General features: G+C 39.3%; 3 protein-coding genes and 1 long non-coding RNA gene across 15 annotated transcripts in view; 2 read left to right on the forward strand and 2 right to left on the reverse strand.

Moving 5' to 3' along the window:
* Positions 1-253: 253 nt before the first annotated feature.
* LOC107264449 (helix-loop-helix protein 2) lies at positions 254-2,827 on the reverse strand. The gene is made up of 4 exons (XM_015732689.2): positions 2,083-2,827; positions 1,033-1,111; positions 738-875; positions 254-600 (listed from the first exon to the last, which is right to left on the reverse strand). Exons 2-4 carry the CDS (start codon positions 1,095-1,097, stop codon positions 447-449), a joined length of 357 nt encoding a protein of 118 aa, XP_015588175.1. The 5' UTR covers positions 1,098-1,111; positions 2,083-2,827; the 3' UTR covers positions 254-446.
* LOC112493880 lies at positions 1,001-1,674 on the forward strand. The gene is made up of 3 exons (XR_003058800.1): positions 1,001-1,113; positions 1,233-1,388; positions 1,478-1,674. It is a non-coding gene; the product is annotated as an uncharacterized LOC112493880 (long non-coding RNA).
* Positions 2,828-12,330: 9,503 nt separating the features above from the next.
* Positions 12,331-18,974, forward strand: LOC107264484 (ashwin). Of its 3 annotated transcripts, XR_003058806.1 has the most exons (5): positions 12,332-12,542; positions 12,624-12,811; positions 12,887-13,076; positions 17,140-17,394; positions 18,332-18,974. XR_003058806.1 is itself a non-coding variant. In XM_015732786.2 (4 exons), the coding sequence occupies exons 1-4, from the start codon at positions 12,465-12,467 to the stop codon at positions 13,229-13,231; spliced, it is 525 nt and encodes a 174-aa protein (XP_015588272.1). In that variant the 5' UTR covers positions 12,331-12,464; the 3' UTR covers positions 13,232-13,618. The 3 variants fall into 3 exon arrangements, 2 of the variants coding, with proteins under 2 accessions (XP_015588272.1, XP_015588273.1); XM_015732786.2 differs by lacking the exons at positions 17,140-17,394; positions 18,332-18,974 and adding an exon at positions 13,163-13,618 and having other exon boundaries at positions 12,331-12,542; XM_015732787.2 differs by lacking the exons at positions 17,140-17,394; positions 18,332-18,974 and adding an exon at positions 13,181-13,618.
* LOC107264479 (blood vessel epicardial substance) overlaps positions 13,753-24,845 on the reverse strand; it is a 26,073-nt gene continuing 14,980 nt past the window's right edge. For 2 of the 10 annotated variants that reach the window (XM_015732772.2, XM_015732774.2), the window contains exons 4-9: positions 22,322-22,479; positions 21,541-21,643; positions 21,320-21,460; positions 20,973-21,141; positions 20,098-20,389; positions 16,830-17,274 (exon numbers count right to left, since the gene is read on the reverse strand). In XM_015732772.2, coding sequence (XP_015588258.1) covers positions 20,226-20,389; positions 20,973-21,141; positions 21,320-21,460; positions 21,541-21,643; positions 22,322-22,479 — 735 coding nt within the window. In that variant the 3' untranslated portion in view covers positions 16,830-17,274; positions 20,098-20,225. Of the gene's footprint in view, positions 17,275-18,144; positions 18,175-20,097; positions 20,390-20,972; positions 21,142-21,319; positions 21,461-21,540; positions 21,644-22,321; positions 22,480-24,845 lie in introns of all 10 variants that reach the window. The other 8 variants (XM_015732773.2, XM_015732776.2, XM_015732778.2 and 5 more) reach the window with 8 other exon arrangements.

Consider the following 24,845-nt stretch of genomic DNA (forward strand, 5'->3'; position numbering starts at 1 on the left):
ATTCTTTTTCACTTAGCTCGAATCGAATGATCCCGAGGGAGCATAAGGGCCAGCGTTCTCATCCCTTCACAATGAATTTCACTGAAGTGCCGTAACTTGGAATGAATTATCCTTTAAAGACTTGGCAAGGATGATCGGAATGGTTCGCAAGGTATTCAATGACTGTGACATAACGTCAATATGTCCATAGAAATAAAAGACAGTGTATTACGATATATGTATAGATGTATACGATAATGAGTTTATTCGCAGAACAGATACACAGTACACGGGGCACTGGAGCCCCTTATCACAAATAGGCAGGTTATGTACAAGGCTGAACGATTCGTTAGAGCTAATATTTTTAGGTTAACCCAATTTTCGAGAAACGCATTCTTGTGAGATGGAGGGGGAGGGGGGAGAGAAATAATAAGGAAGAGAGAATGAATATTTTTCATTGATATCAACTACGCTTCCAGAACGTGATTGAGGTAGGCGATGTAACAGATGGCCAGACGTAGAATTTCGATTTTGGAAAGCTTCTTGTCCGGCGGCAGGGTCGGTAAGAGTTTTCGCAATTCAGCGAACGCTGAATTGAATGCCTCGACTCTTACTCTTTCACTGTTGACAAGAGTACAAGATCATTGTTTTTATTCTGATTGTTCGCGGACGTGGCTTCAACCTCGAGCCCACGCCCCTCAGTGTTAAATTAATAAACTCGACCAAGTACGGTACAAATCTTTAAAGTTCCTTCTCACCGCGTTGCGTGTGCCGTTCGATACTTTTGCGTGGCGCGACGCCTGCGACGTCTTTCCTCTCGCGATAAAGTCCCGGAGCCAGGACCGACGCCATTAACAATATTATGTCCGCCATTTCCCATCGCGTTCTCTCTATCTCTGTGCAAAAGTGAGAGAGAGTTAATCATTAGACTTCACGGTCTCGTTAACATTTCTTAATGATTTGCATTATTTTTTTTTTCTTTTTGAAGGAATTTCTACCCATCCATTCTTTACTTGTTTTAGTTTTATGCAAATCTTCAATTTATCAACGAACCTTCGTCGCGGTTGAAAACTCAAGTTACAGCAAGCAGCAAGTGGAAGAAGGGCTTCCCTCTCCATTATCCGACAAAAGACTGTAAGTACAAAACAGCGATAAACAAGCCCGTACCAACAATTGCTTTAGCGCTCTTAACAAAAATCTTGTTTCGCCCTTCCACTATAGAAATCTTGTTATTCCAGTATTTATTGTTTCAGTGTGAATTCCCGAAGGTGATTTTCTGTGGGTCGACTAAGAATTTTGGAAAACAACAATTCTCCACGGACGAAAGGGGTTCCTGCTGTAATTAGATAAGTCTAGCAAATATTTTGTCTACGTGTTTAGACATTTCCTGAAGGGAAGGTGCGAGGAATGTGAGAATATTATTTTTCTTTCTTTTCTTTCCTTGCCTATATATGTCTACACCTTTATACGTACATGATATAAACCATTTGAATTTTAGTGGCCACACGATTTCTCGAAGGTATCGTTACTCTTCCTCGTCGTTGCAGTTTTCAAGAAGACGTGACAATTTCACCCGGATGTCAATTATTAAGGCGAACTCGCCGCAGTCTGCATAACGCATGACGCGACGGCTCGTCAAATATTTACGAGAACGACGGTATTGAAGCGACGAATCGCCCTCGTTCGACCAGATTTTTATGGTAAAACAACCGTTTGTATGGACGAAGGCGGTTTCGACTTCCTTTAAATATTTTAGGAAATCGAAAAGGAACGAAATCAAAGAGGATACTCGATTCGCAAAGATTCGTCTTGTTCTATGTAAATTGACTCTTTTCACAATGGGACACAGCATCTTGCGATGTTCGATTGAGATTGTTATCTGACATAGAAATTTCAAGGGCCCATGTCCTTTGTATTAAATTTTATTTTTCAAACTACTTCATAACATTATCTGAATAATAAGCTTTCGTGCTGCTGTTGAAAATTCATTATTTAATAATGCCAAGAAGTTTTTCAATGGTTGATATATGATAACTTCAAGCGTCAATTCTAAGGATCATTCTTATTCATTCATTATGTAATTTATTTCTTATCTTGGCTTACCGATATTATAAGCAAAATTCCAGAACGCTCTTCAAAAAGGATCCTTGTTTCCTTTTTCCACTTGAAATCACTAAATACACGGGGCATAGGTAATGCATTGATTTTGGCTGCGTTCACAACATCTACGTTTTCCTCGCGACACAAAATTTTCAAATTGCATAACGATTTTTTTCTGTATCTTCAAAAGCACATTGCACCGTGCTATCGCATTAACCTACACAGCGAATCACAAAACGTCTTTTTGCGAAAAAAAATATTAAAAACAAAGAGACCAATAAATGACAAAAGGAAACACTGCAGGCACCAAGGGATGTTTTCAAAAATACCCGGATCTCATAATACCTTTTTTTTTTACAGGGAGCAAAAGAAAAGGATTTTCCGCACGATTTCCGACCGGTTTTTCACCAACGCAAAACTCTATCTGATAAGATCTAAGCGCGAGGGTGCAGAGCGACTAGATTGACGCTATCGAGATGGGCGGAGTTTCATCCCCTGTTTAGTTCACGCCCATCGATCCCAGCATCCCCTCAATGCTCCAATCAGAATACGGGATTTCGTTACCCACTAACACATACACAATAACGTGACTGTGTGAATAGTCGTCTGCACCTAAAGATCGTCGCCATTACGTCGGGACAGTTCATGCGCCTTTGGATATTGATGTTGCACAAAAAGGCCACCCTTATTTGGAACTCCTTTGTCTCTGTCCACCATGCTAATCATTTTTATTCATATTTTAAAATACTCACCCTCTCAGGAACGCTGAGCATCGATCGACTACTCACACAGTATTTAATATCCGTATAATCGCCGTTATCGACAATTTGGAAATGATGAATTTTTCATAAATTTCAAAAAATACCCCATCTTGACTGTATACAGTGTATATGCTGTAAATGAGAAAATATTCGTCGTACAGCTATTTGTGTCTATTTATAAATTTTGAATTTTAGCGCCAGCGGCCATTTTGAGACAAATGAATTATGAACGAACTGCTGGATTTGTTTTTACTGCGTTTCCATTTCGTCGTTATCACACGGCGATTGCTCTTTGAGTATAGGCTGGCTTATTTGAAGGAACAAAATTTCCCTAGCATCTAAGCACGTGAGTGTTTAATAAAGAAATTCCAACAATCCAAATAATAATAAATTACGGTTGATATTCCAGGACCAAATCGACTGGGAGGTGGCGTTTATTATCCCGTCGCAGATGTATCTCGCGGAACACCTGATCCACCCGAGAAATCCATACTGGAGCCTTCAGCATCCCCCATTGAAGACTCTCATGACATTGGCAATAATAAAAAATTTTTCAACGTTAACGAAGTTTCCCGTCAAAGTCATTCAAGACAAAAATTCCATTTTGAATTTAATTTTGAAGAGCGTCATGTGAAAATGAAAAAAAAATACTACCCTTCTATCGTTATATTGTATATTTTTCTCGCTATGCGAAATCTGTGAAAGGGTGTTCTGAAAATATCATACGTCTACATACGCGTGGCTAGTACACTAGCGTGTTATCTAAGTGATAATGTGGCAGATGAATTATGCACGTGTCCTAGGAGAATAAACGGAAGTAATACAAGGACAAATTGAAATTGGTATGTAGTGTAAGTGCGAAGGCGTGAACAGGATGAACACGTGGCAGCACGTGTCATTGTCATTGAGAAAATACTAAAGTCTAGTGCGGTAAGATGTTACCACATATGAATATTTATATATATGTATATAAATAATATATCATTTGGCATGTGGGCTGGCAGCAAATAATATGAACATGTCATGGGATAGTTCACGCATCGTTAGGGGATGATGAAGCTGCGATACGCGTGGGATTAAAATTGTCAAATTGCTATGGGACTACTAAAGGGTGGTGACTTTTTAATGATTACAATTGAAAGTGATAATTTACAGAATCCAATCGTGGAAACGGCCATTGAAATACTGCAACTTCCTTGATTTTTATATTATTTCATCGACTATTACTTTATTTATGCTTTCACGCAGTTCTTCCTGTGACTTGTATCATTTTGTTTATTGAAAGAAAATTTAAATTAATTTTTTATTCAGATAATTTTTGTATTGCTAATCATGACTGTTGCACTTTGGAATAATACTGATCGCATTCGGAGCATTTGGTACATAGGGGAATAGAATATTTTATAAAAATTGTATATAACTGTAATGATTGAATCGATTACTTCTTATCGTGCAGAATTTAAGCAGGATTAACTAATCATGTGCAAAATTTGAGAAGAATATTCGCGTAATTTTCCCAAATTTTGCACACGCTTGGTTTTAGGATTCAAGTAGGATTAATCAATCTTAGGCAACATTTTAGAGGAATTCGTGAACATTCGCAGGAAAGAAAACGTCGTAGTCATTGTCCCTTGGCTATATGTTGTTTAGAAATTTATTTCTTATTATCATTCGTAGGTACATGGTATAAGTTCTCTCTCATCCAGGTAGGTGGCAGCACTGACCGATCAAAATTTTAATTGTAGCTGCTACATTGACTGTGCGCAGAGAAGTCATATTTACATCAGGGACTATAGTCCGTAATTGTAATCGAAATGGTAACCATTAACAGAAATTTCGTAAATGTTATACCTAACACCGTAACGGAAACCTGAAATTGCTAAAGTGGAAAATCGAAACTCTTAACCGGAACGTATTATATTCATAATACCAGAGATGAATAGGGAGATTGCCAGCAGAGACGAGTAGGGAGATGGACAACGCTAAGGTTTTAGGCGATACCAAAATCATGGCGCTAAATCGTAACGGCGAGTCTGGAAGTAGGATTATGTGATCATCGCCTTCGTCGACAATGCGAATCCCGTCGTAGCCGAGCTAAACGTGAACACGAACGTGTCCCAATGCAACGTGAACACCGCTGGTCCCAAAGCAACCCTTTGAACGAGACCGGGAACTATAGAACTTCTCAAGAACTATTGAAAAAGCCTATTGTTGAACCATTTTTAAGATATTTTTAAAAAAGTGTGGTGCCAACTGGACACCTGTGTTGCACCTCAATTTTTGAAAAATGTTTCATCAATAGACTTTCTCAATAGTTCTTGAGAAGTATGCTAAATTAAAATCTCGCAGAATATACAGAGTAGATAAAAATTTAATTGAAGTTGTACAATATCGAAAATAAATTACGTTCAAATGGAAATATTAATAAATTAGGTGTTTAGAACATTAAAATAATTATTTAAATCAATAAAGTAAAATATTAACACTTCGAAATTAGAAATTCTGGCCAAGCATATTTAGAAGTACTGGAAGTTGCCCAAAATTGCGTACGCGCAAATTCTTCACGCAGGGATCAGCGAGTGGGAGCGGCGAGATTGAGGGAAACGCTCGATGCAGTGCCCGGACTCGGAGCGCTCATTCCTCCTCGAGCCGGTCTCCTATATTGGTCTTTTGGAAGCACCCGTCTTATCCTTTTCCAACCTTCTTCTTTTTCTATATTTATTTCTTCTTTATTCCCTTATTTCTTTATCTTTCATTCTTCACTTTCTTATTTATCTCTTTCCTCATTTCTTCTTCAATTTTATAACTCTATTCCTTACTTTTCTTCTTCTTCACTTCTTTATATCTAACTTCATTTCTTTCTTCTCGTTTCGCTCTGCTCCCTCTCACATTCCATTGTGTTTGTCTTACTTTTCCTATTTCCTTGGTCGGGTCGAGCATATTCACTAGAGTAGTCATATAAAATGGTAGTGACCCTGTTAGAGAAGCTACACGTATAGACCGTGGTGTCGGGGGTTGCCCTTCCGCCTCATCCGCTGAGCGTGCTCAGTGGGACGAACCCAAGTTGTGGCCGCAACAGGACCTTATGGGTCTCCCGACGGGGGCCTTGAGCCCCCTTAGGTTATCTACGGCCATGGTCTTTCGTATAGTGAATCTAATAAGAGTGTTTAGCTCTCGCGTATTTAGTATAATTTGTTCGCTTTGCTAAAAACGCTCCAACGTGTCGTTGACCCTTCAGCACTCGTGTGGGTAGAGACCACGGTCTTGCAACAAGACCAATTTTTAGTGGTGGGGATAGTCCCTCTTACTGTCCAAATTTTTTAGTTCTTCGGCGCGTCGCCACTAGTACAGGGGTCCCCTCGCCGTTTACCCTCGCGTAACACAAGCTATGACACACAAGCTATCATCCATCTCTGTCGCATACCCCTGTACAGGTGGCGCACCTTGTGTTGTAAATCGGAGTTAGTGAATTTGGACACTAAGCGGGAATACTTCCACCACGTTCGTTTCCAGACCTGAATGTAAGACCGTGGTAGAGACGATCCTTTGTGCCGTTGGGGAGGTCGTGCGGGGTGGTCCGTTGGCTCTGGATAAAATCCTATCTGTGCTTGTACTCTTGGGTCGGCTTCACTTGGGTTAGGTGCGGGTGCTATTGAGCACCTGCTAGTCTAAAGTCACCGTCTGTCGGAGACATCTTGCGCGGGGATCAATGGCTAACGGGGTCCGCCGCCGGCAGCGGACGCGGTTCCTTACGTCTAACCCACTGAGCTTGCTCGGTGCGAAGGGACAGAGGTTGTAGCGTTGAATATCGTCCCTCGGAACGTTCTGACGGTGCTAGCAAGGGCGCCGCCGGGTGCTACGCCCGTGGCCTTTCGTTGCGGTGAATCCTTGACTAGGGGGTAGAACTTTCACGTTTAACTTACCTTCCTCTTTTGCGTTTTCCTTGTCGCTCGACCCGACTTCCCTCCTTTCCTCAAGTTTTCCCTCCTAGTCTGTGCGCGACAACCGCAGGACTCGGGGAATTTCCTCAATCAAAAAAAAAATACGGTCCCCTGTGGAGCCTCGGAGGGGTCGTAGCTCCCTTGTGGAGAGGCAGGAGCCCATGGAAATGGGCGAGGACGGGCCCATTTCGCTCCCTTATACTTCCTACTTTTTCTACTTTTTCGAGTATTCTCTTTTCTCGCTCCTCTAGAATAATCTGGTCGTCATCCATACGTTTTACGCATCTTCTTCTCTCCTTGTTCCCTCAGTCTTTACCATCTCTCACTTCGCAATATGTTCTTTATTTTATTAAAACATCTTTAAACAACGAAATGTTCGCCCCCCATCGTTGATATACTATATGGAACAATACTACACGTCATATTCACATATTCCACTTTCTTAACGTCTCTACACATATCAGATATGCTTATTACAAAGTACAATTACAATCGAATTGCCAAAGTGTCAAAGCATAAAGGAGAAAGAGGAAGAGAAGGAGAAGGATGCTGTTTGGACGGAGGAGAGTAAGAGAGAGACAGAACGCATTCGTACACTGGGATATCGGCAGAGGGCAAAAGAATATCAACGTGTATAAGTGTTACAAGATAATTTATTCGACAAATCCAATAATGATACACTATATCAAGTACAGATGAACATATACAAGGTGTTCGTTATGAAACGCACTGTAGTAACACCGTTGCATTCCTTAACAAATTCTAAGGAATACGTGTATTTTCATTTTTTATTTCATATATCAAAATTTCGAGATAGTTAAGGTTGAAGTTGCAGTAATGCGACCAATCAGAGCGCGTTTAAACGAAGCGTAGATGACGTCGCGAGCCAGCCCGCAAGGCCTGCTTACACTAGGCCAATGACACTAAGAGAGTCCTAGTGTCCCTGTTTATCTGCATGTAATTGAGTAAGATACAATCGCTCGCTGTGACGTCAATGAATTTCTGAAGGTACCCTTTATTCCTTATAATGTCTATTCCTTTAATCTGACACGATAGCTGTACCAACGTATTACGTTTTGAGTGATCCTGAAAAGGACCGATTTTCATATACGCATGACCGCGTTTGAATCTCGACATGCTAATCTGCAACAATTACATACGCAGTGGAGATGTACTAGAGACTATACTCTTTCGAAGGGGACTGATTGGAAAGAGATACAAACGATACTTTTTTGAAAAACTTGAAGAACAGACGTCTAGACACTGTACCTGCTACGCACTTATCTTGAATTTATAAGAAAACTGTGAAGGTACAAACGATGAAACGCAGTGGAGATGTATTTACCGGAGCTGGTACAGCTGATCCGTGAAGGCCAAGAAGTGCATCCAAAAGACACTGAGTTGGGCACTTCACTAGGACACAGCACTGCACTTCCAGAACACTCACAGAAAATCCATAAAATTTCCTGGATATCGCGAGAGCAACGCGAGAAGTACACGAGCGATAACTTTCTGTACCGTTTCCGTACCGAAACACAGCTAGAAAAATTATCAATAGGCAGCTCGGGAGCGCGAGGCAGTTCGTGACACCTCAGTCGGTGCCCCGAGACAGACTGCTTTGACAATAGTCAAATTCGAGTATTAATCATTCTGATCATCTGAGTGGTCGAGATCCTTATAGCCGATAATTCTTCCTTTCTCTCGTGCCGTCCCTTTGAATCAAATCGAGAGCGTTCCTTAGCGAATCGGTACGTAACATTTGGAGTTCCTCCACGGCGGCTTCCCCAGGACATCGGACGACAGCTGGGTACCGCATCTTTAACTCGGGTAGGAGGTTCCTCTCCTTATCGTAACGAAACCTTATCTCCGCCCGCTCTACAGCCCTTTGCCCATCTCCAGCGGGGCGCCGGTATCTCACCCGAACTTCTGCCGGTCCGTAGAGACGTCTCCGTCGGGTACTGTCCTCTACCGGGCAACTCACTACGTCGAGACTATATTTCCCCACGGCAGATACGAGCACCTCGACGTCAAATAAACAATGACGAAATCTTACGAGAGCGTTGGCATATCTATACGAATCAACCCGAGACAATAGCTTCTGAGCAGGATGGTGACACGAAGGGAACCAGATAGCGAGAACGTTATCTGTATCGGTAGCCGGAGTCGCCTTGTGAAAGTGAATCGAAAAATCACGTCACAAAGCTTACCCATGTACCAGCGTATAAGTACATCTAGAATAATTGTATGTATTGTGCTAAGTATTTTATATAAATGTTAAGTAATAAAGTGAATTTATGGTAACAATAATAATTGATAAGGAGAAGACACATAAGGGTAGGGATAAACGCAGGAGACTGCTATGAGCTCAATTAACGTCCCAGTGGCCCTGATGGTGTTTTAGTTAATAAAAATCGACCACGACTGCCACCTCAATTTTTGGAAAGTACGTATTTTAACGGTATTACGTAACAGAACTATCGTTAAAACCTATCAGGAACTATAGAACTCCTCTAGAACTCTTGAAAAAGCTTATTGTTGAAACATTGTTGAAAAATTGAGATGCTACACGGGTGTCAGCTCCAGCAGCGCACTTAGTTTTTTCAAAATATAAAATAAGGGTTGCAACCCCTTGGGTCATAAACACACCTCATATCTTCGAATTCTTATGACAAATATTTTCCACTTGGTTTTATTAAAAAATATCAATTAGAATCTGACATATGATAAAAAACAATTTTCGGGGGTAAAATTTAGGGGTGGTTTTTATCCCTTTGAAAAATCCTGAAACACCCCAACTGAAATATTTGATGGAGTTAACGGAAACGCTTTTCTTTATTTTTTTGAGCCCATACCCCGGTTTTTATGCAGAAAAAAAGCATAAAAAATATAGTTGTTTCAAAATATAAAGTGGATGTCAGCAAAAATCACCGATTTTGAGAAATTAATTTCACCCCTTAAATATGCAAGTGGGCAGCTTATTTTTTGTGAGGGTTTATACTTTGATGTGAACTACAAAACGTAATTTTTTCGACCCAGGTTGTGGGAGTACAGGAAGGTGACCTTCCTTGTAAGTGCTGTAGCAATCTCCCGCACTGAATAGGATGGATTGTGATCGACGAAGTCTTTTACAATACTTGAATCAATCTCGGTCGGGCGACCAGAGCGAGGTGCATCACTAATGTCGAAATTTCCAGAACGGAATTTCGCAAACCACTTTTGGCATACGCGTTCTGTTAAGGCATCTTTCCCATATACGCTGCATATCTTTTTATGAGCTGCCGCAGCTCGTTTACCTTTTTTGAAGTAATAAAGCAAAATATGACGATAATGCAACTTATTTACTTCCATTTTTACAGCTACGTAGAGCACAGAGAACTGACGTTAGCCAAACGTACACTCACAGAAAACTTATGTGGAACCTAGACTTTCAGCTGCACAATAGAATTGCACAATACCGCCAAGAACAACAAGAGCGACTAGGAGTGAATCACCACCGTAACATAAACCCAACAAACTTATTTGCCAACCCAATATAAAATTGAAGTTAAATCAAAATCTTGCAAAATATGCGGAGTAGATAAACATTGAATTGAAATTATAATATGTCGAAAATAAATTACGCTCAAATTGAAATATTAATAAATTAAGTATTTGGAATATTAAAATAATTTATTAAATCGATAAAGTTGGATATTAACGCTTGGAAATCAGAAATTCTGGACAAGAATATTTAGAAGTACTCGAAGTTGCCGAAAATTGCGTGCGCGCAAATTCGTCGCGCAGGACTCTGCGAGTGGGAGCAGCCGGGAGTGGAGGGTAACGCAGTGGGCGAACTCGCAGCGCTCAATTTTCCTCAAGCTGGTCTCCTGTACTGGTCTCTTGGAAGCAACCCTCTTATTCATTTCCAACCTTCTCTTTTTCTATATTCATTTCTTCTTTACTTCCTTATTTCTCTATCTTTCATTCTTTACTTTCTTATTGATCTCTCTACTTATTTCTTCTCTACTTTTATACCTCTATTCCTAACTTTTATACTTCTTGACTTCATTATTTCTATCTTCCTTTCTATCTTCTCATTTTACTCTTCTTCCTCTTCCATTGTACTTGTCTTACTTATCCTATTCCTTTGGTCGGCTCGAGCATATTCATTCAAGTAGTCATCAAAATGTAGTCAATCTGTCGTAGTAGGTACGCTTATAGACCATGGTGTCAGGAGTTGCCCTTCCGCCTCATTCGCTGAATCTCCCGACGGGGGCCTTGAGGCCCCTTAAGGTACGCTACGGTCATGGTCTTTCATATAGTGAATCTAATCAAAGTGTTTACCTTCCGCGTCTTTAATGTAATTTGTTCGCTTTGCTAAAAACGTTCCAACATGTCATTAACACTTCAGCGCACGTGTGGGTAAAATCGATCTTATGTGCCGGTGGAGAGGTCGTACGGGGTAGTCCGTTAGCTTTGGGTAAAGTCCTGCCTGTGTTTGTGCTTTTGGGTCAGCTTAACATGGGATAGATGCGGATGCTATTCAGCACCTGCTAGTCTAAAGTCACCATCTGTCGGCGACATTTTGCGCGGGGGTTCAATAGCTGATGGGGTGCACCACCGACGGTGGACCCGGTCTCTTGCGTTTAACCCACTGAGCTTGCTCGATGGGAAGTGGCGGAGGTTATAGCGTCAAATATCGTTCCTCGGAACGTCCTGGCGATGTTTGCAAAGACGCCGTCGGGTGCTACGTCCGTGGTCTTTCGTTGCGGTGAATCTTTCCTTTGACTCTTCCCCCCTAGTCATGTGCGCGATAGTCACAGAACTCGGGGATTTTCCTCAATCAAAAAAAAAAACGTGCTCCACTGTTGGACCTCGGAGGGGTCATAGCTCCCTTGTAGAGAGGTAGGACGTTACGGAAATGGACGAGGAGGGGCGTATTTCGTTGACTTTTCCTTTATTTTTCATTCTGTTTTCTTTTACTACCATTCCTTCATTCCTTATTCTTCCTCCTTTGTCACCAAATACTTACTTTTTCTAGCTAATTGACTCTACAATATAGACTCGAAGTACACCTTTTAAAACCAAACATCGAACTATTCTCTTGGATCCCAAAAGATACAGTCCTCTATACCTCTCATGCACGCATCAGCACTCATACATTATCCTTTGTGGAGGTCCAACGTGTGGGGTCTCGCTGTCCTAACCCAAGATCAAGGGCCTTGTTCTTACGCACAAAGAGTCATTTATAATTTAACTCCTACTCGGTTAAGGTAACAATAAACAAATGACCCATGTCCACATTCTTTGTGGCCAATATGTTTGTGCACGTGTACGGGGTAGAAAGATTTCTCTAAAATGTCTAAAATATATCTTATTTATCCGTTAATGACAGACTAAGAATTTGAAAGCAATTAATTCTGATTTGGGGAGATCGTGATCCCATTTTAATTCCTCATTTGAACTTGCCGCTCAAATCCTAGTTAGATTATTTGTAACTAGGCTGCGACATCACACAAGCTCGAGTTAGACGAGGTGTTTACTTAAATTATATCTATATATATGTATAGTGATTTTTTTTTAACACACAGGCACACACAGGTGTTCATTCACTGTAGGCGATGTATACCGGCTGAGAATCTTATGACGAAAAGAAGTAGTCGCCAATCTGCAGTACATCCATACATTTTTGAGGTAAATCGGTATGGAAAATTTACAAGAATATCAATTAACGCGACCAGAACTTCTGTCAGAAGAGACACTACGAGAAGTGTTGAAGAACGTAAGTGATATTATAGGTTATATTTATGTTTTCTGGAGTAGATTTTGAAGACATTAAATTCTTATACTTTTATGCTTTTAGAAATGTATACAAGTTCCGGACTTCAAAGCGTTAAGCAAACCTGAACTTATTGAAATATTTAAGAGAGTGGCATTACCGTTACCTCAACGACAGTGTAGTGAATCCAGGTATTTTGGCCGAAAGATATTGAGTCTTCGAATAAAGAGGAGTATTGCAACTGCAACTTATGAGGACAATGCAGCTTTGAAGTAAATTAATTATAGATAACATTAAAGCTCAACACAAATTCATGTTACTTAGTAACAGTAATATTGTATTTACAGGGCAATGATGCCATGCAACAGTACCAATGTCGACTGTAGTAATGCAGCTGAAACATCTAAAACAAACCGGTTAAAGCCAATTATCAAAGAGGCAAATCCTACCTCCAAGAAAATTTGTTTATCAAATTCAACAAAGAGCAAGGAATCTCTGCACAATAATATAAAACGAAAAAATGAAGACAATGACAATGTAAGTGAACTTGTAATTTAGCTTCAGCTATCATGATTCTTAATCATCAAATATGCAATACTACTTTTAATAACGCACGAACAAAGGACGCTCAATTTTTGCAGGTTACATTGTTGACTGACACAAAAAAGCGGCAGAAGATTACATGGCCTTAATATTTTTTTTTTATAAAAGCACTATTGCAGTAGCAATAGAGTGCATTGTATATCATGCTCAAAAGTTTGGCAATAGCTCGATGCTTAGGTAACTTAATGTCCTTGCTGTACTGTATCACTAACAACAATTATGGTTAGTTCAATGCGTAAATAGATACAGTAACTGACATCAATGAACTAAAAAGTCAAAGTAATGATTATCAACATTAGTATCCAGCAGAATTCCATTTTTCTACTTAATATGGACAGCAATAAAGTGAACTTGAATGACAGATTAATTTACAATGATTTTTAAAGTGCAAGCAAATATTCTAACATCAATCACCTGTAATTAACGATTCCATTTACATTTGCAAATACATACTCTTTATAGATTAATATAAATTATACATACCACAAGATTATTGGTTCCCCACTCTTCTGTGAGATCCTTGAATGATTAAACCTCTGTTTTCTATTGAATTATAATGATCCTCATTAATATCACGTATAGGTAATTCATTATCAATAATAAACTGTCATACATTCCATATTGTTTTTAATCATATAGGATTTCTAAACAATACATTCATATATTTTGATCACTCTGTCCATACCAGAACAATCTGATATCATTACAAATCGCATAAATTTATCTCTACTCTCAACAAAATACACGTTTGTCCCTCCGATCGAGTAACTATACCTGTCACTCAATCCACATTCCTCAAGGCATATGGGATTTTGTCTCTAAGATCTATTCACATTAACCGTGAGTTTACTCGACTCGTACGAAAGTATTAAGCTCCAAAAAGGGATACAAGGCATTCAAACTGAATTCCCAAGGCATCCATAATATCTCTGTTAGCTGAAACACTATTTGACTTTCCAGATTTCAGCAAACAAGGCAATGATAATAACTCACATCCGACAATTCAAAATAGCCAAGTTGAAAGTGCCCTCGACAATTGATTAACTATGGCTCGAATATATGCCAATTATCAAAGCCAAAGATAACCAAAGAAATTCATACTCTTGCCCACGCCAATGACTAATGGGCGTAGCTGCTGGCACAGGTAGGGGAAAATTAGTAGCAGTAAGCGATTGGTCATCCAAACATAGTGCAGACAATAAGGAACGCCCACTTAATAATAATAATGACATAATATTACATCATAGTTAATATGACGTAACGAGTCTTCTCCAAACAGTTCTTGCGAATTGATCGTACGGTGGATATAATCTCTTTAGATAATGTTATATACATATTTATAACTTGTATGTACAGCTCGTACTGCATCTCACGACAGATGAATGGTTTTAAAAACATGTGGTCAATCTGCACCACCCCGTTTCTGTTTCCTCTATCACTTTCTCGGTTACTATTTTTTTCGTTACTTGCAAAATGCCACAATGTAACGTACGACAAGTCCTTTCCCTCTGTCCGTCACTTGTTCGCAATACAGTCAAATTTGAACTTGCGAATTTGTCGCACAAGGCCACACCCACTTAGCTACCATATTCTTACGTCATGATTTTACTTATCGCCAATTCAACAGCTGCTCAAGCATTGCTTCAATTATAAAATAGCGGAAGTCGTTTTTCGCTCAACATTTCGAACTCAAGTTCAGTAGAGAGAGGGAGGATACTTTGCAAGTGCCATATCTCAATTCTAAACAACGACACAGGTAACGTACAAAGATTACGGATAGACATTTCCCAAAGAATTTCAATTGTAAAATCTGCCGTATCGACATATCAAATTCCCTGATCGTCAGATTACAATTTACAATAGAAATAAATGACAAAAGGAAATCTACTAACTACATGGATCACATGAAAATGTATTTTCTTCAACAGCAGAGCGAAAACGCTCGTTTTCGCCCTCGTTGCACAATATACTATTTTGCAACGCTGTACGGAAAATATACAGTTTGTGCACCAAAAAACAAGCACAAAATGGTCCATTCTTGATAAGTGACGGGAATGTTATGATTCCCGCACACTCTGAACTCATCAAGAATCGGCCATTTCGTTCTTCTTTTTGGTGCATATCCTGCGAACTTTCCGTACGTTGTTGCAAAAAATAGTATATGATACGCGTGCGGGTTGGTGATTCCTACTCGTGTGACGTTTGCCTCGATTCTGAAACGTGTCACACTCGTAGGAATCACCAACTTTCCGCACTTGTATTATAATGTACTAATATAGACACTCTTTTTCCTTTTCTCCCTTTGTCGTACAAATGATACGTAAACATTCTACAGTGACCTGACATTCAATTTTTTTCTGTAAATGCGACAGCAGCGCACTTATCGGATATACGCGAAATCGTTAATCGGATTTAAAAAAAAGCGTGACATGAGCGAAAAAGCACGTGCTGCTTTTGCAAGCAGTTTCAGAACTTTTGCAGAGACACCTTCTCGTCTGCGGAGCATGCCAGTAGCCATAAATGAGAAATACAATAGAACATTTTCCAAAGAGCGACTAAAGGAGAATTCGTGTGAATGGGGTTTAACCTCTTCGTAATCAGCCAAACGGATGCACTACCCTAAGGAGAGTGATCGAGACTGATGGAAAGATGTATGAGGAGGATCGTCATCGCACGATTTTGACTGAATGACATAAACAACATCACAACACACTGTACGACGTTTCTAGAATCAATTAAGATGTACGCGAGTATTAATTAACGTCACCATCATCATTTATCTCGAGTATAAATATCTTCAGCCGAGACATATTGGCAGTGACCGAGAAGAAGAGCAAGAGGATGTGTATTACCAAAGAAAAAGAAAAGGACATTCTATCCTGACCAGAGATAATGTACCTTTGGCAGATGCTGTCAACGGAACAGTTAAGCTACGCCAAACGCTTGGAACTTTACATTCTGAGTATTAAGATCTAGCGTACATACAATAATACGTGTGTGTTTGATACTCTACTATGTATATATATATATATGTACGCATCAGTAGTCGCTTTCAGCCCTTAGTCCGCCCGTATGACGTCACTTGGCGTCACCTGGTGACTCATGCACATAGACCGACACATGGAACAACATTTATATGAGAATGTGCAAGAAAAGTTGTTATATTTCGACCTTCAAAGTGTCGACGGACTACGGGTTAAAATGATATTATAGCTCGTACCACGTGGCCATAACCTAGACGACTCCATTATTTTCTTCTTCTTCATTGTACTCCCTAGCTAACCTAAGGAAAGTAAAAAGCGCAGCAAATTTGCCAGGTATAAAAATCGCTTTCTTGAAAAACGCAAAAGAGCCAAAAAACAATAACTGGTGTTGGCTCCAAAAGCCAACGACGTATAAAGAAGCAACAACTTAATAATCCAATGATCAAAAGGGTCGAACAGAAAAACAGTTAAATAAATAAGCAAACGCTCGAAGCATACGTGAATAGTAGCAAAATAGAAAAAGCACTACCGGACGCGTTACGAGGCGCAAACATTGGGTCGCTCGACGGGAAGAAATACGGAAGCATTTCGGAGTTACAAAAGGAATCATTAATTCTTTCTGTTCTCTCGTGACCATATCAATACGTTTATGACCTCGGTACGATAAATTAGTACGGGACTATCGCACGTGGCGATCAAAGTCAGTCGTGAGTCTTCTTCGTCGGCCATTCGTCCTCAGTCGTGGTACTCAACTGTTTGACTAGGTACTCGGAGACCATGGGATGACAAAGTCACATTGGATAAACTATATATGTATATATATCACACGCATACACAGGAACACTCATACACGCACACAGCAGCTAACACAAATGATATTTTCATATGGATAAACACGCATACACACACACCACTTCACGTTGTCCTATTTTTCTTCTTCTTCCTGTTGACGTTATGTCGGCTGCCGCTTAGTTTCTGTTATTTCACCAATTTTTCTCTTCTTGTTCTTTAAGATATTCACGGCCTTCCGTTATTGACTGCAGAGGATGATGAATGTGTGCCCAAATTGTGACCCCTGGGTTAGACAGGCGTCTCGTGGTCAGTCTCTTCGATCCTTCCCAATCGCCAGGCATTGGGATCTCCTGCTGCTGTAAAATTAATTGACAGGGATTAAAGCGTGATTATACCATCGAACGGATAAGCTGCTGACCTTTACGGCAAAAGCTTGAGAAAAGACAACAAACAGTCGAGATCCGGGAATACATGTGGTAAGCAGGCATTTCTTTATATTATATTCGCCACCAATTTTCTTTATCAGTTTCCCAATCAGAGCTAGCGCAACCGGATCTAGTATCTGTCGAGCCATGTCGTACCGGTCCTATGATTATTGTTATACGAATTTAGGCAGTGCAAACTAATTATGGATAACTGCGTAGACACTGATCTTCAAAGTAACGTCAAGTTCCTTCATTCTTGTTCGTTACAGTTTACCAGCTGATTCGATCACTTGTATGTCACGTGTGCGTGTACTCAATTTTATTTTTCATGTGCAGTAGTGACTGGAATCGCACTTTGTCCGACTGTGTAGACTAAGCATACAAAGGTATGAATTTGGTCGACCGAATCCTGCCTAGGAGGAATTAACAAAAACAAAAGATAAAGAGAACAACAGTACTATGTTTCCAGCAGAGTCGAGTTGAGAGACGAAATACGCCTGTTGCATATACATATATATATATATTAGTGAACTATAGGTATACATTCAATGTATTTCAACTATCGTTCGACGTTGGTGGAATCATAACCAATGTAACCAAAAAGTACGTATGTGAGAAGATCCCTGTCGTCAGTGACATCTAGCGCGAGGAACTTGAAGTATTTGAGGGAGAAAGCGTTAATTCACACTGAATGCTTTCTCGAGTCGTGCAAGTGACAATGACTGCGCTCATGCCAATATGACCATACATTATAAGATAGAGGATAGTTATAGAAAGTCAACCTTTGTATTTAAAACTTACCACAGTAATAGTATTTAATCCTAGGCAAACCTAGGCAAAGAAGAGACGAACGTCAGTACCTAACCAAATTAAAACTTTTGCGTGACTACTAGTGAAGCTTGCTTTTTAATTTTCTGTCTTCATTTCATCTACCTAAGAATCTAATCCTGAACGTGGTAATTGTAAGTTGTTTTTTTCTTCCCTGCAGCATATGCCCGACTCGAATATGACATTAGACCGCATGTAGTACAAGAAAGAAATATAACAGGTATAGCTGGCGTCATGGTTGACTTTATAGTGCATTGTTGCCTTCATGGAGACTACATAAGGAGCACGAATTCAAATGGGAAAATTGACAGAACCTGCTACTAATATCGTTCACACTACGTTTTCTTTTTGTACCACTAGCGCCGCTAGTTTCCCTTTTGTACTGACCTGAATATAGCATAATAAATACATGTGAAGTAAGCAGGCAAATATTTAAAAGTAATTGCCGTTGCACATTTTTATTATTTGTTTATTTAAGTTAAAGTAGGTTAAATTATTTATTTTATAATTTTCGAAGTAATCAAATATGATTTTCAATTTAAACACCCGCCTTATACCCCTCCACTATTTCGGTGCATACAGAACACTAGTGCCCTCTTATTTTGGGAAGCTGTATGTATACATGCATGGAGTTCGTGCTCCTTATGTAGTCGTCATGGTTGCCTTAATCAAGTATGAGTCCAGCATATCTTGTTACACTATTATACTACGAGCAGAGATACTGGTACTTCTAATAAGAAAGACTATAAGTACTCACAAATATATATAAGCTATACAATGACTTTGTACACTTTGCATAAAAACAAGTACAAGAGGATGTCTTTTGATAAATCAAAATACTGGAGATCCTTTATCCTGCATTGATTGTTAAAACAAAGTTCAATCGGTGATGAGTTGAAATAATATATTGCTGCTTACACCACTGCATCAGACTTCACCTCTAGCAGCTGATTAGGTATAAATAATATTCTAGACTACGGCTAGCCTCGTCCATGTCACTGGCATAGGCACAGTAAGACAATTTTAATCTTGCCAACAATCAAATCCTAATCATTTCTTCTACGTTGGCAAAAGAGGTTTCAAAATTATATTCCGCGCAAAGAAAGTATTATGTACCACAATGGCTTCCTTTAGAATCATAGGCTTTATGTTACAATAGCGTCTGGTGTCACGGCGGGTAGTAAATAATGTCTACATTCGCAGGTGACAGTACTAGCAGAATTATACGCGAATTGGACGAAAATAAAAAATTACTATAACTTGCACAGCAATATGTTATTTCTACTAAACACGAACAATGATCGTTTTAAATTTGTCAAGTGCACAACGAACTGACCTCACATTTATTAAATTGACAGAACTTCGTCAATTTTATAAGTACCTTAATTTCTTAGGCATTAAACATTCAAGTAGGTACAAGTGACCGATAATTTTCAGGCAGTTACATGGAAACTAGTAATGACAACAACAGCTTTTTCTGCACTTCTAACAGGAGAGTCTCAATGTTCGTTAACCCGGGAATGGTCGCACGATTTTGTTCTTTATTTGAGTTGGAGTTTCTCAGACACGTCACGCGGCTAATCTCGGGTTAATCTTGCCAAAGACAAAACTACCTGAATAACAAAAGGTGAAGAAGAATGGCTGATAGTCATCCTCGCAAGCGTAAAAAGTCTAAGCCAACTTTAGGTTGGTATTTAAGTGAAAGAGCATAGCGAAGTAAATAATCATGTATGCATAGATAATACTTTCTTCTACGTGGCAAGAAAGGACGGTGATCATGGATCTTTCCAAGAGAATGTACAAAACACGATGCGTAAAAGATAAATAGAATAGAATTAAATAGTGTATAAATCAAGAGTACAAGAGTATGAGAATGAAAAAGGATAAAGTAAATAAATAAATATAATAGGAACGGAAAGAACTCACCTGGGTATAACGACCGGGAACAAAATAAGAAGTGTAGGCAAGTTGGTTGGTGGAATGTGAGTGACACGCGTGGCGCAAACAGAATCTGGATCTCATGTGGGAAAAGGGTACAGTAGACCCGGATTGCACTAAAGTGCAACAGAGCTCGTACACGAGGATTCTACTTGGGAGGATAGAACGTTGTTACGCACAGGGTAGAGCGGGAGTACGTAAGGCGCGTGAAGGTGGTTAAGGTGATGCAGGGCGTTGTTCAGCACCTCAGGGCTCGTGTACAGCAGCGGCACTCTCTCTTCTACCCAAACCAAAACCAAAATAGGTGCAAAATTATAATAATGACAATGTGACTTATTTCTCGCGTTTATGCTACATATGTATGTGTATGTATATACATATATGCATATGAAAAAAAAATATGTATATATATACACATATACGCACACGAATATTATCCTATTATTAATTCATGAAGAGCTTGAACTATTGAGCCTATGTAGCAGGCTAATACTCTACATGATCCAATGAGCGTGCACCCTGAGAGCTTTAGATTAAGCATACCGGAGAGAAGTCAATTTCCATGTGTCAAAATAGATTTGTTGAAATTATTCATTGACTCTAAACCTTCTCTCATACATAACAATATACAAACGGATTAATTCAGAGGTCTACGTGTGTCAGGATGTATCTGGTTCACTTTGAAAAGTAATTTACATTGAGGACATTAGGCAGATAGGGTCTTCGATGGTACTATACAGATTAAGAATGTCATTGTTCGATGAGCAGTAGTGTAAAAAATTATCTTATAGTATCTGTCGAAAACTCTCTGCCAAATTCTCTATTTACTAATTGCAAGGTAAAGATAAGGGAGAATAAAGTACCTTGAAGCTGTCGATTAATCAGAGCTGTTATACCCTGACTGTCACCAGTCTTTTTCACAACCAGGAGCTTAGTCTCGGAGTCACTCTCAATACCTGTCATTCCTCCTAGGCCAACCACCTGGCCATTTTGTTGCTGATGACTGCTCGCTGCCATAGTCTCACTGACCTGCTCCATACAATGCACGCTTACATAAACTTTTGCATTAGCATAACAAGCTAAGTTCAAAATGATACCTTTGTGGTGGCGCTGAATGATGAGCGCGCACGACGTATATTTTCATTATTTTATGTTTTTGGAATCTTTACTTCAATCTTCTAACAAATTTTCATATTAAGTAAATAGATACCTGCATGAGTTTCTTCACGACGTCCCGGCCAAGGATGTGATCAAAGACTGCTTGTAAAAACTGATCCGTAATTATGCTCAGTTTTAATTTATCTCGGTGCCAGAGTAATATTCGCGACTCCTCCATTGCCGTTATTGATACCTAGAAAATAAGTCATTTCAATTTATTAAACAATATGAAACATTGCAATATTCTTTATTACGAAATTCCAACTAAAATACCTGGAAGTATTCATCTGTAGAAACTCCGAACCATTCAGGCGAATCCAGGAACTGATGCGGGAAGACAATGTGAAGTGCTCTTCCATTTTGTGATACTACCAATCTATAATTGTATGATCAATACATATTTTAATTGTTTCAATTTAGAGATGCGCAATAAATTAATATAATGCTGAAACATGGTATATTTCATTTTTGTATGCTGCTCTCCAAAAGAAATACATACTGTACAACAATTTTCATCCAATCCAATAACTTTGTGTCTACTATGCAATGACAAAATTTCAGTATACAATATTAAGTATTGATTTTGATGGAAGTATATCGATTACCAAAAAGGTTAATCTGACATTTACCTTGTCCACCACACAACAATCTCTTAAAGAAAGATCACCACTGTCATAGTCAGGCCATGACATCAGATTCCAAAATTAGTTAATGAAAAAAGTCCAAGGGAAATGAAAATTTATTTTAAATTCCAAAGACCTTTTGATTAAGGTATATTGGCTATCGGTTCCCAGTAATGAAAATGCAGTGCAGTCAGAATTCAAGCTGACGATCACTTTGTACGTATATATATTGAATCGAATATTTTATCGAATTCACGAATAAAATGCCCTCTATAACAATTCCCCCTTGGAGGATCTCTAACAGTAGGATAAAGTGTTTGGATATTCCATCGATTGCCGATATTCATCCTAGACACTTCTTACGTCCATGGGGAGTAAAGTGAGAAAAACGATGAGACGTCAAGAACAAACGACCAGACGTTTATACTTACTTGCCGGAGAGCACCAGAGACAGAGAGTCGACTTTGGTAACCTTCTCCTGGGCATAGACTTCCTGATACTTCAGCTGCCGAATGACCTTCATACAATTCAAGATTTTTTTGAACTGATGCCTGGATACCCTCAAGGGCTGAAACACAGCTACGTAGACCTGAAACAAAGCAAACAACTATAAGAAATCAACAATAAAAAAAACTTAACTAACAACGTGATCAATTCCAATTCATTATCACAATTCTAACTTATATAAGTAACGACTTTATTATACAGTACGCTTCCTAATTGGAACTTGATTCAAGTTATTCAGGTCACCCTTTTTATCGAGCCAACTAACTAGAGCAAATAATACCAGTTTCTGTGGTCGTTGTTTCAAATCATAATCAAGCTCAGAAGACTCTTTTACACTGTAAGTCCTAACAAGGTACTTTTTTGACTATACAACCAACCAGCACTGCAACGACGAACTTATTGCTGGGTTGCTCGATAAACTGCAACTCGTTTACAACATTGCTGTACAAACTGTTTCATACAAATTTATAAATATTAAAACTAAGTACCAATATACAATGCTAGACGAAAAACCCTATGAAAGAATATCCCAGAAAGTTGGGTCTACCTGAAATTAGTCGTGCAATATAAATCAAATAAACCGTTCACCTTCATTTGATACGACATTAGATCCCGACTGATGCAAGAAACAAGTGAAACAGTGATAAGGACAGCAGGGCGTGCACGATAAAGAGGAGTCCCGTAAGTCGTGAAGGTATTCTAAGAAACGTGTCGAGACGTTCTTAGCATCGTTTACGTCTGCATCCACTGCACCATCCTTCTTTTTATCGTCATCGAACGTGTGCCCACTTTGCATAATTGCTAATTGCAATTGCACAAATTGCCAAGCAAGCATCGCCCTCGACGCTGTAGCTAAGAACGGCGAATATAAGGTCCTCACGATTAGGCCATCGCACTTAGGTCCAGGAGACATTTTTTTAACATCTCCCTTTTCTACCTTTAGAAATCTCTCAAGGTTTTAATCGCCACTCCAGAAACCCACTGTACGGAATGGATCGTCTAGACGGGTTTAAAGCCTCATGTGCTTCGAAACAATACCTGTAGTGTGCACACGCACATACATATATACACATATTACTTTCGTATACGCTTTCCATAGGTGCACGGAGTATACAAACAAGAGTCTGACTGTACCAGAAAGTCATGAAGAAAAACCACTTATAGCTAAAACAGCACCGCGTCTGCAGCGTTCGCCTCCAACGATCTCCCACTTCGTATACACAGGCTTTTTCCTCCGTGTAACAAAAGGCAAAAAAAGAAGAAGCGATGCCCGTGAAACACACGATAGCTATAGTAAGTCAAGACAGCTTCCACTAACCACGAACTGATACCCTCGGAAGTAAATCGATGCGGTGTTGTAATCGCAGTTAAGGGACTCAGTGGCGCGTGTCAAATACACTTTGTTATTTACCGACAAGCTTATCGCGTTTCTTCTCAATTTTTGTTTGTACCGCCATTTACTCAACGCATCGATAACTACATTAGCTTAGCCATTTAACGTAATCAATTAGTATCAATCAGGCTGATACGTTCATTATGACAATACACCGTAGAAACGAATCTTCAGAGTTTCGTCAAAATGTAAAATAACATTTTCCACAAAGTTTTTTAATACCCCACCCACGTCGTCATACATGCGTTACACGACGCGAGTGCTTCGCAGGATGTTTAACTACCCGCGCTTCGGGATGCACCTGTTGCACTGGATTCTGGAGATTCGGTAATTTCAACAGTACCCCGATGCATTTGGAGATGATCGAGACTTTTCTGTAGAATTATTGTTCAAATCACATGAATCCACATGAATCTACACGCTCAACTTATTCTCATACGTTACAAAGCCCGTTATAAAATGATATAAAATTATTAAAGAAATGTCCAGATTTAATCAAGGTTCCCATGATAACTGGAACAAAATTCAAAACGTGCTAGATAGACACGTATAGGTATACAGGGTGAACCAAGAATCGTGATCAGTAGAGATTACTTTGTTATTAGCAGTCCGATCGAAAATGTTTTTATCAGCTTTTGCATGGTTTCAAGAGAGCTTTAACGTGATAGTGAAAAATTACTGGTCAACTCTTTTTTTTAAATGTTTTTTCAAGGTTACCTTGAATTTTTTGCAACTGAACATATAATTTTTTTACGCCTGTCTGTTAGAGGATTTCAAGACGAATCCGGCACATGTAAGGACATGACATTTTTTTCATCTGGTTCGAAAGAAAATTAAAAAACTTTGTATCACAAGGAGAATCACAGCTACGCCGTTATACGCATCCATTCAGTCTTCAGTCTTCAGTCTTCAGTCGCCATCAGTGTAGAGGAGAGGCCATAAAGAATGCAAAACAATCTTTTAATCACAGCTACGCCGTTATAAGTCTTCAGTCTTCAGTCTTCAGTCGCCATCAGTGTAGAGGAGAGGCCATAAAGAATGCAAAACAATCTTTT

This window comes from Cephus cinctus, unplaced genomic scaffold (assembly GCF_000341935.2).
Source record: "Cephus cinctus unplaced genomic scaffold, Ccin1 Ccin1_scaffold0171, whole genome shotgun sequence".
NCBI classification, from domain to species: Eukaryota; Metazoa; Arthropoda; class Insecta; order Hymenoptera; family Cephidae; genus Cephus; species Cephus cinctus.

Excerpts from the sequence above, each read along its gene's own strand:
- LOC107264449 (XM_015732689.2), bottom strand. The coding sequence starts at position 1,097 with ATGGAGAGGGAAGCCCTTCTTCCACTTGCTGCTTGCTGTAACTTGAGT. Across the intron at positions 876-1,032 it reads AGTTTTCAACCGCGACGAAG|AGATAGAGAGAACGCGATGG; the intron begins GTTCGTTGATAA and ends ACTTTTGCACAG. Across the intron at positions 601-737 it reads CGAACGGCACACGCAACGCG|TGAAAGAGTAAGAGTCGAGG; the intron begins GTGAGAAGGAAC and ends TCTTGTCAACAG.
- LOC107264484 (XM_015732786.2), top strand. The coding sequence starts at position 12,465 with ATGGAAAATTTACAAGAATATCAATTAACGCGACCAGAACTTCTGTCA. Across the intron at positions 12,543-12,623 it reads TACGAGAAGTGTTGAAGAAC|AAATGTATACAAGTTCCGGA; the intron begins GTAAGTGATATT and ends TTATGCTTTTAG. Across the intron at positions 12,812-12,886 it reads GAGGACAATGCAGCTTTGAA|GGCAATGATGCCATGCAACA; the intron begins GTAAATTAATTA and ends TTGTATTTACAG.